Consider the following 21,561-nt stretch of genomic DNA (forward strand, 5'->3'; position numbering starts at 1 on the left):
AGCTCTGGTAGTATAGTGGCTAAGACACTTGCCTGCTAACCAGACGGCTGGCGGTTCAAACCCACCAGCCACTCCTCGGAAGGAAGGTTGGGCAATTCTACTTCCGTAGTGATACTGCCTTGGAAACCCAAGGAGGGGTCGCTATGAGTTGGCTTTCACTCGATGGCACATAACAACAACAACAACCCAAGCCATGGGAGCTCTGGTAGCGTAGTGCCTAAGGCACTTGACTGATAACCAGAAGGCTGGTGGGTTCACTCCTTCAAAGGAAGGTTGAGCAATCTACTTCCGTAGTGATACTGCCTTGGAAATCCAAGGAGGGGTCGCTATGATTCAAGTCCGACTCCACAGGACATAACAACAACCCAAGCCATGGTATTTTCAATCACCTCTTATGTACGTGAGAGCTGGACAATGAATAAGGAAGACCAAAGGAGCTGATGATGCCTTTGACTTGTGGTGTTGGTGAAGAATACTGAGAGTACCATGGACTGCTAAAAGAACTAAAACTCTGTCCTGAAAAAAGTGCAGTCAGAATGCTCCTTGGAAGCAAGACTGTCCAAATTTCATCTCACCTACTTTGGCCATGTTGTCAGAAGGGACCATTTCCTGGAGAAAGATATCATGGTTGTAAAGTAGAGGGTCAACAAAAAAGGGGAAAGCCCTCAACAAGATGGACTGACACAGTGGCTGCAATGATGGGCTCAGGTATAGCAGGGATTATGAGGCTGGCACAGGACCAGGCACCATTTCATTCTGTCATACACACGGTCACTATGAGTCAGAGATAACTTGATGGCACCTAACAAAAACAAAGTTCCATCAAGAGGTAAAAAAAAAAAAAAAAAACTCACTTCCCTTGAGTTGATTCCAGAATACAGCAACTCTATAGGACAGAGTAGAACTACCCCATAGGGTTTTTAAGGCTGAAATTTTTATGGAAAGAGACTGCTTCATCTTTCTCCCACAGAGCACCTGGGTTTGAACTGCTAACCTTTTGGCTAGCACCCCAATGCTTTAACCACAGTGCCACCAGAGCTCCTCATCAATAGGGAACTAGTTATATTTTCTTTAAAAAATGATAAAGCCACATGATAGGAAACTATTACAGCTATAACAAGAAAAAGAATAAATTTTTATATGCTGGTATGGAAAGATGATCAATTATCTTATTAATTGAAAAATAAAACGAATAGGGTTCGTTTTGTTTTAAAAGTTTTATTCTGAAAGGCTAATGAGAAACTGAGAAGGCAACACAGTGCCTAAGGCATGTGACTGCTAATCAGAAGGTTGGTGGTTCAAACCCACCAGCCACTCCACAGAAGGAAGACGGGGCAATCTACTTCCATAAAGATTTACTCCCTTGGAAAGTCAATGGGTGTCACTGTGAGTCAGAATCAACTTGATGGCAGTGGGTTTGATTTAGTTTGGTTTGGTTTAGTTTAGTTAAGTAATACCACAGAAATGAGGCTGAGAGTGAAAGGAAGGTGTACATCTCCTTTTACAACCTTCATTAACAATTATCATCTTTCATTTTTTGAAATTTGTTTAAAAATTTTTAAATGATAACGTAAAAACGATGATTTGTCAAACCATTTTTATTACATTTACTTTAAAACATCCTAGAAAATAACAAAATTGGAAGAAGAGAAAAAGTTGAACTAAAAATAACATAATTTTAAAAACTGTTGAAGGATGACTTGAATGATTATTTTTGTGTATGTCTGGAAATTTCCCTAGTAGAAAGTTTTTAAATTTACTCTTACACTTACTAAGAGCCCCTAAATAAATCCAGAGCTATTCTGAGTGAGAGGAACTATGCCAGGTCCTCCCTCAACCCTCTAGTGATCCCAGGACCAAACTTTATGGTTCTGTGGAACATTGAAAACACCATGGCTATCATCATCATCACACAGAGAACCTGTACAATGTGTTCAGTTTCCCCTGTCAAAAAGGCAGGAGGAAAACAGACCCCAAAAGAGCAATAAATACTCTTTCTGGCTGGTATGAGTCGGGGCCGACTCGACGGCAAACAACAACAACTGGCTGGTGAGGTTATTGGTTATTTTTTTTAAATAAATGTATTTTGCAACTGTTTTTATAAAGAGAAAAAAATGTTTTTAAATGTACATGAAATATTATAGTCTCTACCAATGTGCAACCCAGAGTACAACCAGGTATCCATAAGAGACAATAAATCCCCATTGCTCATTAGAAAAGTAACAAAGGCAGTGAGCTGGAAGAACCAAATTTGACCTAAGGAGACAGGCCCTGAACAAAAAAAGAGTACTAGACAGTAGGGGACAGATCATATGCACCATCTTTTAGCTCATCCTTACTCTGAGCAATCTAAACGCTAGAATCTAAGCCTATAAAATTGGAAGTTCCTCTTCTTGAACAGAGAAACCAGTAACAAGTAAAGAAAAGAACTGGTGTTTAATCTTCCCCACATCCTCACCCCACAGTAGGCAATCAGTAAGAGGTAGCTGTTATCTTCCTCTACTTTATAAAAACCTTGTAAGGTTTTTTTAAAAATGGAGGTTCAGGAAACTAAAAGAACTTGCTTAGTATCACAGAGCTATTAAGCAGTGGGAACAACACTGGAATTGGGATTGTCTGCTCCAAAGTCAGGGTTCTTTCTACCAAGCTATCTCCCTTTTCTAGAAAATACCCTGTTATGTTGCAAGCTATAGTAAATCTTGGCCGCAGTAATGTTCTCTGACCACTGTGGCTCACTATACCTTAGTGAACACTGTAAGTAAGAAAGGCAGCTGTCAAGAAAAAGGAGCATTACTGCCAAGCCCTATATAAAATGGAGTTTGGAAGGAGGCACTAAAACTTGATTCACATGGTCCTCGCTGTCATTCCAAGTAATCAGCCCTACCCTTAGTAAAAGCTTATCACTAATACTTACCCCCAGCTGAGAGGTTGCAAAAGGCATTCCCATGAATACTTGTCAAGTCTACTACATGTAGAAACTTGACATTCCACATTTTGGATACATTAACTTTAAACTTTTAACACTAAAAGGGAACTTGTTTCAACCCAGGAGCTCTGGTGGAGCAGTGGTTAAAAACCATTAGGCTGCTAAGCAAAAAATGGGCGGTTGGAAACCACCAGCTGCTCCACAGGAGAATGAGCCAGTCTTTGCCTTGGAAACCCTATGGGGCAGTTCTACTCTATGAGTTAGAATCAACTTGATAGAAGTGGGTTAGTGAGTTTTACTTCAACCCTAAAAATGGCCATCGCCAAGTTAAATGTCACTACATACAATACGGTGACTAGGGCAATGACTTTTGAGGTTACTCAGATCTGGACTCATAACTCTGTTCTGCTCTTAAATGTAACCTGAGGTGAGTCAATTTAATTTTATTATTTTATATACAGAAATGGAATGATAAATTCTACATGAAAGATTAAATGAGATAACCAAGTACCTAGGGCCTAACATACAGAAGGTGGAAAATACATGATATATACAGTAAAACCTACAAAAGCTGGAACTTGTATAAGGCAGATAATTGTCAAAGAAGGAAAACATTAAATTTTCCACTAATAGATAGTGACAGAAAAGTGGTAAGACTGCACCCTATCAAAGGCAGAAAACTTGCAACGCCCAGGAAAAAAAAAAAAAAAGGCAATCCGTAGAGTTCAGGCTCTCACAGGTTTCACTGTACTATTTTAACACTGGTATTCCTCTTATACCACAGGAGTCTTGGCAAATCAATACTCACATGGTCTGAACCCCTGATTATCTACATAGCAGTCAACTGGTAGAATATGGGTATTTGAGACAAATGAAATTTTTATTCAGTTCAGCTTGTTCAGAAAAGAGCCAGATATGCTCGTTTAACTGTTCCAAAGAAAATTGTAGAGGGTGAGCTCTAGTTTAAACTGGTTCACATTTTTTTAAAAAGCAATATAGATTTGGCTATTTCACATACACACAAACACACACACACACATACACACTTGGACTTAAGTTTGTGGTTCAGTCTGAATTTTGGTTCACAGGTCTACTTCACTCAGATCTCTCTGGTTAGGGTCACTACATCCCCAACACTACAATGAACTCCTTGAGAGCAAGGACTAAGGCTATATTATTCATCTTGATACCTCAGCATCAGTATAGGCCTTGGCACATACCAACTACTCAGTAAACATCCATGGAATTAACTCTGCAGTAAGGCCATTCAGAAGCTCTACTAGCTTTAAGATTCAGGAGGACTTGTTTTGGCAAAGGTAATCCCTTTTTTTTTCCCCCTATAGATATTAGGCACATTTTCTTTTCAAATAATAATGACTAAACAAACCACATACCAAATAGCAGTAACACAAATTTCTATAAACAAAAATAAGGTGGAAAATATCTAGAAAACAGTGTCATTCCAGTGCAAAAGAAAGAAAAACAGTTTTGGAATCAGGCAGATTTTGGGTTCAAATATCAGCTTCATCATTTTTTTTTTAAAAAAAGTTGGCATCAAGTCAATTCCAACTCATGGCACCCCCATGTGTGTCAGGATAAAACTGTGCTCCACAGAGTTATGAATAGCTGAATTTTTAGAGGTTGATAACTTAGGTCTTTCTTCTAAAGTGCCTCTGGGTGGACACAAACAGTCAAAACGTTTGGGTTAGCAGCCACGTGCTTAACTGTGTGCACCACAAAGAGACCCCTATCGATGTGGGTCAAATCATATACACATACACCTATGAGACTCAATATCCACATATGACATACAAGGATAATAATGCCTTCCCCAGGGCTGTCACAAACCTAATGTATGTAAAGCACCAAGTACTGTTGGGGATGAGAGATTTTTACTTTTAAGTATCTGATATCCTTCTCACAGATGGCAGAACCTATAGTGGCCTGTCCCTCCTCTTTTTAGGGCTGCTTCAAATGAATTTGCTGAGAGGTATGCAATGTTAAGAAAGAGTCACCTTTGTGATAGAACAAAGATGTAGCTTAAGTCATTTAATTTAAGTCATTTAATTTATCACTATTTGGAGGCCGGAGGTAGAGGGGAAGGACACTGGCATCAAAATAATACATAATACAGATGAGTGGAGAGAAAGAGAGTCTTCCAGGTTCATTAATACGTTTAATTTCTAACGATACATGGAACAAAGTAGAGTAATAATTCGCTAATTCCAATCATCTGAATACATATTTTATTTTATTGTGCTGTACACCCTCAATTATATACCAGGGAAAATAAAAACTAAGTAAACAAAATCCCCTATAAACCTCTAAAAACAATATTGCTCCATTCACTGGAATAAGGTCCAGTCAAGTCACAAACATTCCAATTTTCTCTCTTCAGTGACTTTCACTGGGAAAGACGAGTCAAAAGAAATTTGAACACATTTAGATTTCCATTTTCAACAAGGTAGATAGAACCAGTACTTCCCCCCACTCATCCCACCTCCAAAGAATTCAGGATACTGAGTTACTAAAATTGAATGATGTCTTCCATTGATCCACTACTTTTAACTGAACACAATAAAAAGAATCTGCACACCTGACCTCATTACGAACTATAATACTTTCTCCACTTACATTTCCAGTTCTAGAAAAAAACTGGGTCAGCTCACGAAACTCAACAGCTCTAACATACAAATAAACATCTGCAGAAAAACTGAATCGAAGTACACTATAGCTATAAAGCAAATGTCCATTACACAGCAACAAAGACAGCACATGCAATAATGTCTGCCATTTCAAGAACATTTTGTTAAAGCCACCCTGTATTTAGGAAAGTTGTTTGTTTAAAGATAAATATCCATTATACTGAGCCTCATTGAAATACTCATTACTGGACCCTAAAAGTTGTTAATCCACCTTTTTATACAGAATCTATGACAACTTGGCTTTATATTGAATTCGTTCTACAGGTATTTATACTGAGGTTTCAGTACAGTTTTCTAAATAATGCAATTTGAACCAATAACCACATCAATGCTACTCAGAATGTTTGCCAACAAATAAAAAACAAAATGCACAGCTCCAATATGAAGGAAATTGTCTTCCTCCTGGCTCCCAAACTCCATTTAAAGATTATAAACATGAATAGAAAATAACCTTGAACATAGTAAAGTCATCCATGCCATCAATAATATCCTTCTACTCATTTCCTAATTATACGCTGTTTTCCTAAAGCAGGACAATCTCAACAGGATGCCAGGAATTTAATACTGCTTTTTAAAGATTTATCAAACTGTCTGGAATATGCAGAGTGATGAAAACTGAATACTGCTACTGAAATCATACTTAATTAAACACATACTTTCTCTAAACAGAGTGTTCCAAATAAAGCCACAATGTTTTCTGCCTTGGCTCTCTTAGAACCCATCCCAACCAGTTAGGTCAGTTAAGCTGCAGTCCTACTAACAGTTTTTTCTGAGCAACCCCTCCCCCAACCCCCACTCCCCCAAAAGTTTTACTTTTTTTTATCTGTGAAATTCTCTGCCGGCCTCGGCCTGGATAATTGGGAAAACCTGAGGATAGGTGTCAGATATGACTTTTGGTAAGTTGTCCAAACTGACTGTTATTGGCAGCATTAAGCCGTGACCTTTACAAACTTCAATTTGAGGCTTTTATACCATTAGTGATTCCCTCCCCTCTTTTTGAAGAGAGAAGAGAAAACAAGCCGAAAGGATGAGTTTCAAAATAGAAAAATCATCACTTCAATTATGAAACCCTCCCAACTCAACAAAGAACTGTTAAAGGTAGCCAAATAGAGTATGTCAGGTTTTTTTGGTACATACACCACTATTAAACATGAGAATCACAACTTGGGGGGGAGGGGGAGCAGGAGCAGAAAAGAGGGGGGATAGGGCCCAGCCAAAGATCTATTTTGCTCAGAAAGGCTTCACTTGGTACTAACTCCTCCATGTGGGGCACCCAGGCTGGAGGAAAGCAGAGGGTTACACAGAACATTTAGCAGACTTAACATTGGATTAAACACACTACTGCAAGTTTCAACAAATGTTCATGGCATACGTAAAAAACACATTTACAACAAGAAAGAAGAGAGGCACCTGGAGACATCTGACACTGGGCATGCTCTGCAGGCAACTCAGTGCGCACATGCTCTCTACCAGGTTGGCGCAGCCTAGCCACAAAGACCTTGGCACAGAACACTGCAGGATGACAAAAAGGAAGGAAGAGAAGAAGCAGTTAGAGGCCGCAACAAATAACTCCTTACACAGGCAACTTGAAGGTTAGTTGGGGCAAGGGTATGCATCCTTGGCAGTTTGGAGGTCAGGGACAGTCCTAGATAACAGCCACAGAAACCTTTGGCGAGGGGCCCACTTTCTGTCCTCTGGAAAGGAAGTTTCTGTTGCCAACCACTAATTTCTAAGATAGTGGACAGAATATCAAGAGGGAGAGAGAAAGAATGTTTAAATGAAAAACCATTAAAGGGAACTGTGAACGTTTGAGGGCAAAACAAGATAGTAGTGAGACTGTGATTATAACTTCATAAAAGTAATGGTTTCTGGACTATTTCATACAATCATAATTGTCATTATTAATTAAGAACCTACTATGTGCCAGGCACATGTATTCTCTATAGTGTAAGGAAACTGAGCTCACAGGATAAGTGATTTTTACTCAAGGACACCCAGCAAGTAAGGGCAGAACCAGAATTCAAACTCTGATTTGCCTGCTACCAAAACTCATGTTGTTTCCACAAGACTATGATGCCTCTGTTGCAAAAACTCTGATTACTCCAACTTTTATCATATGAATACAGTTCTATACTTCCCTAAAGTCACAGGAGACCTAGAAACATAAGGCAAAATGAACAAGAAAGATGAGTGATAGATTGAAAGATAAAGGCAAATAAAAGCTGATTAACACAAACACACCTTTGCCTTCCCCCTCCCCCCAAAAAAAACTTTATAATGGCATGATTTTCACTGTGGACTTTGTTTACAAAGTTCATCCACATTACTAAAACTTAAAAACTTATTTCATTTATCTTTTTCCATCCTCTTTTAAAAGTTTGCTGGTTTAAAGAAAATTAAGACAAATATAAAAATGAATATATACATTATGGATAGTATTTAATAACCATTAGATTATTCATTGTATCCAAAAAGTACTTTTGCAGATCTAAGATCTTAGCAAATAATCTTGCAAAAAAACACTTAAAGTGGGTGTTTGGTTTCAACCAAAATACTCCAGGAGTCTTAGACCTGACCATATAAGCTTCCTATTCACTCTAGCTATAATTAGGATGACCAAACATCCTCATTTGTATGGGACAGTCCATGTTTGTTCTTGTCCCAGCATAACTTTCACTCTCAAAAGTGTTCTGGTTTGCTATCTAGGAGGATCCTGGATAGACTGGGAGAACAATGTAGAACAAAACTCAAAATCATTAAAAAAAAAGGTGGGGGAGGGGGGGCAACCAAGTTTGCTGGTCTGATAGAACCTGGTGGAAGCCCTGAGAGACTATGGTACCTAGCTGCCCTTCAGGTTTGGAATTGAACCCACTCCTGTGGCTTCCAGCCAATCAAAAATCAGACACATAAGCTGAACATTTAACTAGGCAGATACACTCCTTGGAGAGATCAATCATGAGAGAACAGAAGGGCTGTGTATGCACAGGAAAGCAGCTGGGGGTTGGTGCATAGGAGGGAAAGACACAGGGAGGAGGTGGCTATGGAGAGGAAGTGGGAGGAGAGCTGTTGCATTGTGGGAGATTGCCGTCAGTGTTGAAACAAAGTGTATGTGAACTGCTGTATGGAAGATGAATTTGCTCTGGAACCTTTCACCTAAATCACAATAAAACTTAAAAAAAAAGTGTTCTGGTTTGTGGGTTAAATCCGATAGTCACACCCACCATAATATTTAAAAAGACATCTTTGCTTGAAATCAGACAGACTTAAGTTATAATCCAGCATCTCCCACTTAACTAGTTGTATCATATGTATAATGTAACTAGAACATTGATTATTTAGAAAAATCAGTTAAAGAATACATAATCAGAAGAACCCAACAGAATAATAAACTGAGCCACTTTCTGGTATCAATGAAAATGCCATATATTTCCAATCTGTGCCTTTATTCCAAAGCTTATCATAGCCAATATAGTATAAGTGTATCAACAATACTCCAGGCATATGTATTTTGTCATCCCAACACTTACAGAGAAGGCCAAGCACAGAAGATGCTAAATAAATGTTTGTATAATATGAATAGCTGCTAATGAGCTCCTGTTATGTGCTAAACATAATAAACCCTCACAGTTAACACTTGAAAATCACTTTCCATCAAGTCGATTCCAACTCATGGCAACACCACATGCGTCAGAGTAGGACTGTGCTCTGGGTTTTCAATGACTGTGGTCTTTCAGAAGTACACTGATAGGCCTGTCTTCCAAGGCACCACTGGGTAGATTCCAATCACCAACCATTTGGTTCGTAGCCAAGAGCTTAACCATTTGTGCCACTCAAAAACTCATAACACCTAACGATAGGTTTTATTCCCATTTTACATATAAGGAAACCAAGGATCAGGAAAGAAAAGCTTGGATTTTTAAAATAACAACTTGTCCAAGGTGTGAGGAAACAAAGGCTAACTGATGCCAGAACTAGGACCAGATAAGTTAATCTTACGTGACTCTAAATAAACTTATTTTCTTTCTACTACAACAAACTCTATATGCAGAGATAATCTATTATGTGTTTATTAAAAGAATACTTATATCAGCATGTATCAGAAGTGGATGGACAATGAAAGACTCAAGATGCTTTACATATTTTATTAAATTAATGTGATGGTTGGAGCTGTGTGTCAACTTGGCTGGACCCCAGTTCTGTGTGGTTGTTCCCATGATGGGACTGGATGACTGTGTTCTCAGTGGCCAATCTTTCCAAGTGGAGTTTTCCTAGGGGTGTGGCCTACTTCCAGGATATCCAGGGACATCCTGAGAAGAGAGACATTCTTCTGTGGATCGGGACTCTGGTGTGCTGCCTACAACTTTCCGTGAGTGAGCAGCCCACTGTTCGGCCTGGAGATCTTGGATTCGTCTTTCATTGGAGTTAACAGCCAGTGTACTGCCTGCCAGCCTTGAGCTTCTCAGCCCCCTGCGGTTGCAGAAGCTAAGGCTGCCTCCAGCCCAACGTTTCCTCCAGGGACTTTGGACTTGCCGGCTTCTATACTTTTGTGAGCCATTTTCCTAAAATAAATTTCTCTCTCTCTCTCTCTCTCTATATATATATATATATATATATATATATAAGCTTTGCTGGTTTTTGTTTCTCTAGAGAACCCAGTCTAACACAATTAATTATTTAATTTAAATAAATTGCGACACTTTCATGGCTTAATGTTTCTTCTTTTTGAATCTTTGTAGTTGTCCAAATCATTCAGATTCAAGAATGGAGTTTAAGGATTATATCTGCATTCACCAACCAATACCAAATTAACACCAAAGTTCACCTGCAAATTGGTTTTCATTTATTCAGTAAAAACAGCTTTCTTCTGCAAGGTTTAATATTTATTTGCCTCACAGGGTAAAAACCATAGAGGCATCATGTACTGTACTTTGAGTAAATTCTGCTAATAATTTTGGATCTAAAACTTAAAAAAAAAAAAAAAAATCCACATTCTAGAAAGCAAAGAATCAGTGTAAAAACTGAAAAGAACCTTAAAGACAAGTTAGTCCAGCCTCCACCCCTGATTTTAGAAGAAACTAAAGCCCAAAGAAGAAAAATAATTATTTTCCCAACCATCAGATATAACAAATACCTATAAAAATATGGAAAACAAAAAACATAAAGAAAACCTTCAAATTATTAATTTCCAAATATTAATCATTTATTACAAGTGTTTTTTTAAAGCTTGATATTGAACTTGTATAATAAGGATCCAATGTTTAAATTTACATTCTGAGGGTACAATTTCCAAGAATTTATCTTTATAATATCTATGGAAGATATTGTAGGATGTAAGGAAGCTCTGGCGGCTTAGTGCCTAAGGCATAGGATATAGAGAATATTATTAAGGATCTACTAGGTGTCAGCATTGGGAGCTCTGGTAGCATAGTGCCTAAGGCACTTGACTGCTAACCAGGAGGCTGGCGGTTCAAACCCACCAGCCACTCCTCGGAAGGAAGGTTGGCCAATCCTACTTCCGTAGTGATAACTGCCTCGGAAACCCAAGGAGGGGTCGCTATGAGTCGGGGCCGACTCGACGGCAAATAACAACAACAACAACAAGGTGTCAGCATTACGCTATAAACTAAATACTTTACACTGGTATCTGATTTTCACAATAATCCTTACAATAGGTATTACTTTACTCTCCCAGCAGTCCAAAGAAGAAATGAAGGCTCAAAGAGATGAAGTAATTTACTTGTCCAAAGTCACAGAGTGATTAAGCAAGTACTGGGATGGAGCTAGGATAATGAAGACTATTGTCTCTCTTTTTTAAAGCTAACAGTGTTCTATGTTTAAGTTTGTAGAACATTGTTAAAATATGTCTGAATAACTCAATTTACTAATTTCGACAAATATTTATCTACTAATTAAGCTAACAGCTATATAACTTTAGCCTCTTTCCTCTTGAGACTTCTACTTTGAGCTCAAGAGAAAACCAGGAGGAGTACAATGGGGATACATAAGAGAAGCCTTTTGGGGACAGACAAACTCCAACATATGTTTGTTATAATTTACCATTTAGCTACTTATAATGACCAGCATTCTCATTTAAGATTGTAAGAAATAATTCACATTAGATTCTGATATTAACAGCAAATAGCCAATTAGATTGATTATACGAGTAGATCTGAAAGCCAAGGAAAGTAACATTAGCCAAGGAAGCTCATAGTAAATGTTTATAAATTTTGTCATATCTACAATCAAAATTAAATCAGGGCCAATACACTGAGAAACTTAATTCAATAAAGACAAGAACAACAACAGTTTCTGGCATTTTTCAAAAGCAAAAAGTTATTAATAGAAAAAGGAAAGAAAAATCCTAGGCTCTCTTCTTAATAGATACAAGGAATCTCAAGTCAAAAGGAAAACACGGTTGCAGGCATCTTGTCTTCTGTCTGGTTTAAAGAAGAACCCACATAAACTAACTTCTGTTTTTAGGTGGAATTATTTTGAATAATCTCCCACTCTAATTCTTCTCAAAAGAGGTAATTCTTTTTAAATCTACTCAGAAGATTCTACCATCCAAGTTTGCAAGCAGCGATCCAAGGAACAACAACTGGTCTCTAGTCACCTTGAAGAACAGATAAAGAACAGGCAGGAAAAGGAGGAGGATATGGAATGTGTGACTAATGTCCTCCATGAACAACTGCTTCCTTTGCCATGAGACCAGAAGAAATGGATGGTGCTTGGCTGCCACTATGAACATTTTAAAAGATCGATGATTCCACAGAAGAATCCTTATCAAAAGGAGGGAAATGTAGAACAGAATTTCAAATTCTCCCAAATTCTAGACTCTCTGGAGTCATGGTAACTGGCTGTATCCCTGAAAACTATTGCCATGAGATAATCCTTAAACCTTAGATCAAAAATTTCCCTAAAGTCTTCTTAAAACCAAACAATAGTTTAACTTAACTAATAAAGAAGGTCTGACTTGAGCATTATATTCTCTTAAGTACCATCTATATGGAATCAAATTGACAACAGCAACTCAAAGGATTAGACAGGAACCATAAGGGGCAGTGAGTTTATGTTAATGAACGTGACACAACTCAGAAAAGGAAGGTGAGAATGGTCCCCCCACAACTTGAGGAATATAATCAATGTCACTAAACTGTACATGTAAAAACTGTTGAACTGGTGTGTGTTTTGTTGTATATATTCTCAAAAACAAAATAACTAAAATTTAAAGAAAAAAAATTAAAGACGGTTAGCAATAGGAAAAAAAAAAGCTACGCAAAACCGATACTTTATGTTAACCATTTTTCTAATGTCAATCTGACTTAGAAATCCGCCTTATTACAGGTTTTCTACAAACCCCTCAATTTTTTTTTTCTTTAAAGCAGCTCCCACAGAATTATTACCAGCCTCTTCTAATTCCTATCACATCATGCACTGAGGTAACTGAGTTGAGAAGTTTAAGTACCCTGTTCCATTCAACAAAAAACTTACCCGAATTTGCATCTGGAGATAGAAAAGCAATTAGAAAATTAAAATAGACTTACTATCTATGCTCCAGGAGCTCATAGGAAGAAATCTTGAGAATGTGTGATGCAAATACACACACAAGCACGCGCACACGCAAAGAGACTTAACCCACACCACATGAAAACGAAGACAAAAGCCATGAATAATGAGTAGGTGGCAGTCAGGAGAAAAAGAGAGAGAAAAACTTCCAGGCAGAATAAATAGCATATTGTTTTTGTTATGTGTCGTGAAATGAAGTCCGGCCATTCTCACTTCCAAGGAGCATTCCGGCTGCACTTTGTCCAGGACAGATTTGTTGGTTCTTTTAGCAGTCCATGGTACTTTCAGCATTCTTTGCCAACACAACTCAAAAGCACCTACTTTGGTCATGTTATCAGAAGGAACATTCCCTGGAGAAGGATATGCTTGGCAAAGTGGAGTGACAACCATAAAGGGGAAGGCCCTCAATGAGATGGATTGACACAGTGGCTGCAATGATAGGCTCAGGTATAGCAAAGATCATGGGGCTGGCACAGGACTGGGCATTGTTTCGTTCTGCTGTACATGCTGTACAAAAGCAGACTTCTTTGGTCTTCCTTTTTCACTGTCCAGACCTCACATGCATATGAGGTGACTGAAAATACCATAGCTTGCGTCAAGCACACCTTGGTCTTCAAGGAAACATCTCTGCTCTTCAGCACTTGAAAGAGGTCCTTTGCAGCAGATTTGCCCAATGCTATATGACATCTGATATCCTGACTGCTGCTTCCACTGGTGCTGACTGCAGAACCAAGTAATATGAAGTCTTTGGCAACTACAGTCTTTTCTCCATTTACCATGATGCTGCTTATTGGTCCCACTGTGAGGATTTTTTTCTTTATATTGAGGTGTAATCCATACTGCAGACTGTAGTCTTCAATCTTCATCAATAAGCGTTTCAAGTCATCCTCACTTTCAGTGAGCAAAGTTGTGTCATTTGCAAAACGCTGGTTGTAAATGATTCTTCCGCCAATCCTGATGCCATGTATAGTCCACCTTCTTAGATTTATTTGTTCAGCATACAGATTGAGTAAGTAGAGTGAAAGGATACAACCCTGACGTACTCCCTTCTTGATTTTAAACCATGCAATGTCCCCTTGTTCTGTTCAAATGACAGCCTCCTGGTCCATGTACAAGTTCCTCATGAGCACAACTAAGTGTTCTGGAACTCCCATTCTTCTCAATGTTATCCATAATTTGTTATGATCCACACAAAATGAATGCCTTTGCATAATCAATAAGACATAAGTAAACATCTTTCTGGTATTCCTTGCTTTGAGCCAAGATCCATCTGACATCAGCAATGATATCCCTCATTCCACGTCCTCCTCTGAATCCAGCTTGCATTTCTGGAACTTCTCTGTCAATATACTGCTGTGACTGTTTTTTAATTACCTTCAGTAAGATTTTACTTGCGTGGAATACTAATGATATTGTTCAGTAATTTTCACCTTCTGTGGGATCACCTTTTTTTTTGAACGGGTACAAAGATGGATCTTTTCCAGTCAGTTGGCCAGGTAGTTTTCTTCCAAATCTCTTGGCATAGCCAAGTGAGTGCCTCTAGTGTTGCATCCATTTATTGAAACATCTCAGTAGATATTCCTGGAGCCTTGTTTTCTCGCCACTTCCCTCTGTGCTGCTTCGACTTCTTCCTTCAATACCATTGATTTTTTATCATATGCCACATCCTGAAATGCATGAACATCAACTAATTCCTTTTGGTACAGTGACTCTGTGTACTCCTTCCATCTTCTTTTGATGTTTCCTGCACCATTCAATATATTGTCCACAGAATCTTCCAAAATTTAATCAAGGCTTAAATTTCCTCTTCAGTTCTTTCAGCTTTAGAAATGCCAAGCGTGTTCTTCCCTTTTGGCTTTCCAACTCCATGTCTTTGAACATTTCCTTTTAATAACTGACTTTGTCTTCTTGAACTTTTCTTTGAAATCTTCTGTTTAGCTCTTTTATCTTGTCATTTCTTCCATTTATTTTAGCTACTCTCTGTTCAAGGGCAAGTTTCAGAGTCTCTTTTGACGTCCACTTTGGTCTTTTCTTCCTTTCCTGTCTTTTTAATGATCTTTTGCTTTCTTCATGGATGATTTCTTGATGTCATCCCACAATTCCTCTGGTTTTCGGTCACTGGTGTTCAATGCATCAAATCTATTCTTTAAATGGTTTCTAAACTGAGGAGGGATATATTGAAGGTCATATTTTGGCTCTCGCAGACTTGTTTTAATTGCCATCAATTTCACTGACAGCATTGTAGAAGCTCTGGTAGGCTAGTGCCTAAGGCATCGGACTGCCAATCAGAAGGCTGATGGTTCAAACCCACCAGCCACTCCTCAGAAGGAAGACTGGGCGATCTACTTCTGTAGTGATAACGCCTCGGAATCCCAAGGAGGGGTCACTGTAGATCCAACTCGACAGCACTGAGTTTGGTTTTAGTTTTGGACAGCACTGCACTTCAGGACAGATCTTCAAACATTCGTTGTGATGATGAACGCCACGCCATTCCTCTTCAATTTGTCATTCCTAGCATAGTAGATCATATGGTTATCTGATTCAAAATAGCCAAAACCAGTCCATTTCAGCTCACCAATGTCTAGGATATCAATCTTTATGAGTTCCATTTCATTTTTAACAACTTCCAATCTTCCTAGATTCATACTTTGTACATTCTATGTTCTGATTATCAATGGATGTTTGCAGCTGTTTTTTCTCATATTGAGTCATGCCACTTCACCAAATGGAGGCCTCGAAAACTCTACGTTATCCATATCGTTAAGGTAGGCTCTACTATGATGAGACAGCTCTTTCCCAGTCATATTTTGAGTGCCTTCTGACCTGAGGGGTTCATCTTCTGGCACTGTATCGGACAATGTTTCAGGGCCATTCATAAAGTTTTCCAGTAATACATCAGACAGTGTTTCACTACTATTCATAAGGTTTTTCACTTGCCAATTCTTTGAGAAGTGGATGGCCTCTTCCTTCTTCCAAGTCTGCCTCAGTCTGGAAGCTTCACTGAATTCTGTCCACCATGAGTAAATCTGCTAGCACAGCCTCCAGCCTCACAGCAACAAGCAAGCCACCACAGTACAACAAACCAACTGACAAGTTTGTCTCCTTTAGCTGTTCTAACCGCTCTACTCACTTCCTGAGCCACCCCCTACCTGTTCCTGCCAGCCCTGTCTGTGCTGTTCCCTGCCAAGTGGGGGCTGTCCTCTGCCCGCCTTACCTGTTCCAGCCTCTGACCCTGTCTGCAGCTCCTCCCTACAACCTGAGGGTTGTCTCCCACCCACCCTACCTGTTCAGGCTGCCAGATGCCTGCCACCTGGGGCAAACCAATTCAAGTTAGTATCAAAGAAAAATCCCAAGTTTTCTAGAACACATGGAAAATGAATGTCACAGCAAGGTTAAGAGAGAAGTCTGCTCAACAGTAAATCAATGATAAAGGGTGGAAGTAAACAGTATACAAACCATGAACGTCTTTACAGATACTGTGAAATTTTCTTATTCATGAAGACTGATACAGTTTTGAATCTTTAAATCCCTTCAAATGAAAGATCAAAAATTTTAATATTCCAACCACTGCTAAAGGTTTTAACTGTTTTTAAGCACAGGTATGACCCTCTGGCAGCTAGACTGAAGCATAACTTGAAAACAAGTGAGAAAGAGAACCTCCAGGAGTTTGTCTCATATTTGTTTTACAACCAAGGCAAATTTCTTTCAGTTTCACTACAAAGGCACAAGGGCCAGCATTTAACTTTGGAAGTACAAGTCAAAAGCCAATTAAGTTTCATAATCAGTCTAAGGCTTTATTTTCCCCATCAAATTTCAACCATGGTCTACTTATGGTATATAAAACAAAGCACTTCAGGATAAAGAAGCAAGGGCTACTAGATACAAAAGGAGTGGAATAAAAGATTCATTTTTTAGTAACTATTTGGTGGTAACACTCATTCCACCATGTGAGCTCAGAGAGAGTATACAGCCCCAGCTCTCTAAGTAAACCTACAGAGTTCCTGAATGGGATGGTGGGAATCTGCCCTCACCTCAAGGCAAATAAAGCAAGCATGTAACAAGTCAGTCCAAATTAGGAACTATCCAATTGTACTTGATTTCTCTGACTGTTGTTTCTCAAGAAATGTAATGAAAACAGGGCCACACAGCTTTAGAAAAGGCTTCTATGATTCAGAACCTAAGATCCTGCTGTTAAAATGTTTGATGGTAACCTAACAATAGCATGCTTTCACTCAAATAACTGCATTATTTTTAAAACCAAGAATCACTGTAATATAATAATCAGGTTGAAGAATAAAAGCTAATTCACAATTTAAAGGTATTTTCCAAAGCCTTTTAAAGAACTGAATATTGATCCTCTAAAAGACTTTCTTTTCCTTATAATGGTATCTTATCATAACAGAATGACAATAAACATGACATACAACCTAGAAAGTTGATACTTTCTTGTTGTTGTTGTTGTTGTTATGAGTCCAACCTGACTCACAGCGACCCCTCCTTGGGTTCCCGAGGCAGTATCACTACAAAAGTAGATTGCCCAATCTTCCTCTCCAGGAGTGGCTGGTGGGTTTGAACCGCCAGCCTTCTGGTTAGCAGTCAACTGCCTTAGGCACTATGCTACCAGACTCCTTGATACTTTCTTAGCAACTGTATTTTACAATTAATATTTATTAGTCAAAGATAATACAGCTCAGGGTATTTTCAGGCAGAATTACTGTTAAGGAAAGAAAAGCGGATAGGGAGAAGGAAGAAGCAGGAAGGGGAGAGAAAAAGAGAGATGAGAATATAATGAGGAAAACTGCAATGTAGTATCTGCCAAGTTTTGGAGATTAAAACACGGCCAAACAGTAGTGGAATCAGAATTCAAAGTCAAAACCCAAACTTTCCTTACTCCTCCTATAATAATTTTTTTCTTAATATCCAGAAAATTATCTCAGCTTGAATGATTATCTGAGATACCAGAACCAAAAGCTAACTAAATTAAAATGGATCTTCATGATCATCTCTAGCAGGGGGAGATAAAAGCTAATTTTCCTTTTTAATATTTTATTCACCCATATTTTCTGATTTTTCTCCAAAATATATTTAGTGCTTGTGTATACTTTAATACTACCTTGAGTAATTTTAAATGAGTCTTTATTTTAATTGTTGTTGTTGTTGTTGTTGTTGTTATGTGCCGTCGAGTCGGCCCCGACTCATAGCGACCCCTCCTTGGGTTTCCGAGGCAGTATCACTACGGAAGTAGGATTGCCCAACCTTCCTTCCGAGGAGTGGCTGGTGGGTTTGAACCGCCAGCCTTCTGGTTAGCAGTTAAGTGCTTTAGCCACTATGCTACCAGAGCTCCTAATTATTTTAATTATCTACTTGAAATTTTGAAGTTATTAAAAACAAATTTTCCCCAAAATTAATTTGAGTCCATCTTGAAAATCACTAGATTAAAATGCTAAGTAGCAGAAAGACAAATATTATCTAGTGATCCTCAGAAACATCAGTGAACATCAAAATGCTAATAGCTTATCCCTGAGGAGATGTGGGACTGGCAAGAATCACCCTTGATCCACTTCACAACTACCACATGTAATTTCAAAATGTTACCAGGTTTTTCAGAGCTCTTACAGAAGCCAGCAAGGGGAAGAATTAGATGTAAGAGGGGGGAAGTGGAATTTCTATTCTAAGCAGCATAATAAAAGAACAGGATGTAACAAAATAATCTATTTCCGGCAGAGCCACATGGGTTTTCAGTCTACTAGGACCAGTCTGAGATTCAGTTGCCAAGGAGAAACAGATTCCCACAGCAAGCTGCAGGTCAGATCAGTCTGAACCCAACTCCAACAGGGTTTATCCAAGATTGACAAATCCAGAGCCTGGTGAGAATTTAAATTAGGTATATCTGGCCTTTTGTCGGGAGCTCTGGTGGCATAGTGCCTAAGGCATTTGACTGGTAACCAGAAGACTAGCAGTTCAAACCCACCAGCCACTCCTCGGAAGAAAGACTGGGCAATCTACTTCCGTAGAGATACCACCTCGGAAACCCAAGGAGGAGGTCACTATGAGTCGGAAAACAACTCGACAGCAGTTAGTGAGAGGCCTTTTGTCAGTTGGCAGCTGTGGTTCAATTAGGAATGTTCTTCAGGAATAGTGAAGAACACTAAACTGTAAATTTAATCTCATTTTCGATAAAATGAATAAATTATATCTAAATTTACCTGCCCCGCCCCCTCCCCCAAAAAAGGATAAACTTGGAGGGGAATGTAAACTGATATCTCTTGAGTGCCTATACTTGCCAGCCACTATACTAGCAGCTTCACAGTTATCATGTTCTCATTAATTCTCACAATAGATCTGGATAAATAGGCATTATTTTAATTTTACAGAAGAAGAAACTGAGTAATTTGCCAGAGAAGAAAAACTGCAAAACTTCAATTCTATCTAATTTCAAAATGCCCGCTCTCTTCCCTAAACTATGTACTGCTTGTTACTTTCTTTGCTTGGCATTAAACTCCCCAAAGCAGTAAGTTCCCCTGCTTTATTTTCATGTATTATGTGCTTGTCACTCATCTACACTGGTGACTGGAGTATAACTGGTATAACTGCTCTGGGTTGCAACTTCGCAGTATATATTCAAAGCCTTGAGAAATGTGCACTTGACTCAGCAATTTCACTTGTAGGAAATTAAGGAAAAACAAAGATATGCCCAAAAATATATCCAGAAAGATGTTCATCACATCACTGCTCATAAGCACAAAGGAAAAATATGCCCAATAACAGGGATTATTGTATTTATATATAATAAATTATGGATTATCCATAAAACAGATTATGTGGTCACCAAATGAAAATCATGTTGTAGAAGTATATTCATTGACACAGAAAGAAGTTTACAATATACAGAAAGAAATTTACAATACACAGAAAGAATTCAAGCAACTTTAAGTGAATGAAGGCTGCAAGTAAGTCAGGACTTACATTATATCCCATTTTCCCATTTTTATTTAATAACGATAAACACATAAAATATCCAGAATTAAATACAAGTGTTTTTTTTAATTCCTTGTTTTGCTGTCTACCATATTTTTTTTCAGATGCAGTCAACATACAACTGGCAATACAGCACAAAAACTTCTCAATCCTAAAACCAAACCCAAAAACCCCACTGTTGTGGAGTCAATTCCTACTCATATCAACTCTATAGGATAGAGTAGAACTGCCCCAGAGGGTTTCCAAGGCTGTACATCTTTGTAATAGTAGACTGTCACATCTTTCACCGGAGGAGCAGGTGACAGCTTCAAACCACTGCTGTTTCAGTTGGCAGCCAAATGCTTTAACCACTGCATCACCAGGGCTCCATTCTTTCCTTCCAGGCCACTTCAAAACTGAGTAACTGGCATTTGGCATTTCCACATTGGCATTCCTCTGTTACTTGAGACTCCAGTCAACTAGCTCCTTGGTTCTAGGCCACTGTCCTTCAATGAAGTTGGAAAGTATGCCAGGTTAAGTTGGCTGTTAGAGTCTAGCTGCTCACTGAGGTGACAAAGACACAAGTCTAAACTCATTCCAATGCCCATGGCTTTCAGATAGCTAACTGGGGGCACACAAGCAAAAAGCTCTTAAGTAATGGTGTTCTGTCTTATCAAGCTACTACTTCTAAATGTCTGACAATCCATGATCCATAGTGGATGATAACTGAGAGAACTTCCATGAGGGAGAACTAAAAACCCACTCTATCTTTTTGTGACATCATCTGAAAACTAAGACTTCTGCTCTCATGTATACCAGAGCCCTTGCCACCATCTTTAGTCCAACTTCTGCTTCTTTACCACCCAGAAACAGGAACATCCCTTCCCAGTCCCTCAGGTATCCAGACAAGCCAAAAAAGTTTCATTAGAAAATATCTAGAGTTCCAGCAAGATGGTGGACTAGGCAGAAGGACTGCACAGATGCTCTTCAACAAAGAAAAGGGAAACCAATTAACACAGACACAGAAGATAATCTTGGACCCCTGAGCACTGAAGGGAAGGAAACAAAAGTGGACTAAACCCCAACTAGCAGAAGAATTTGCATGAAAATACCAAAAAAGGAGATACACGGAGCTGCAGTCTGGCACTGGCCTGAGCAACCCGGACAGCACAGACGACAAGGCTTGGAGATACCCGAGTGGTGGTAAGACCTAAAAATTAACCTGAAAATCACCCTGCTAGCCAGGGACTGCACAAAAGACTGTGGACGGTGGCTGGGGAACAAACAGAGAAGGTGAAGAGAAAGGCGGGCTGAGCTGTGGACTTTTGCTGGTCTGCAGGGCGCCGCCATTTTGTAGGTTTAAAAAGTGGCTTGACTATTTTGGATATTCAAAGAGACAGCACTCTC

The 21,561-nt window shown here is 38.9% G+C and overlaps 1 protein-coding gene across 1 annotated transcript in view; it reads right to left on the minus strand.

Annotated features, from left to right (window-relative positions):
- Positions 1–21,561, minus strand: part of FBXW11 (F-box and WD repeat domain containing 11) — a 254,405-nt gene that overhangs the window by 140,484 nt on the left and 92,360 nt on the right. Inside the window, exon 2 of the mRNA XM_007939767.2 lies at positions 7,042–7,143. Coding sequence (XP_007937958.1) covers positions 7,042–7,143 — 102 coding nt within the window. The remainder of the gene's footprint in view (positions 1–7,041; positions 7,144–21,561) is intronic.

Source organism: Orycteropus afer, unplaced genomic scaffold, assembly GCF_000298275.1.
Source record: "Orycteropus afer afer isolate SDZICR_OR568_19922 unplaced genomic scaffold, OryAfe1.0 scaffold00062, whole genome shotgun sequence".
Taxonomy (NCBI): domain Eukaryota; kingdom Metazoa; phylum Chordata; class Mammalia; order Tubulidentata; family Orycteropodidae; genus Orycteropus; species Orycteropus afer.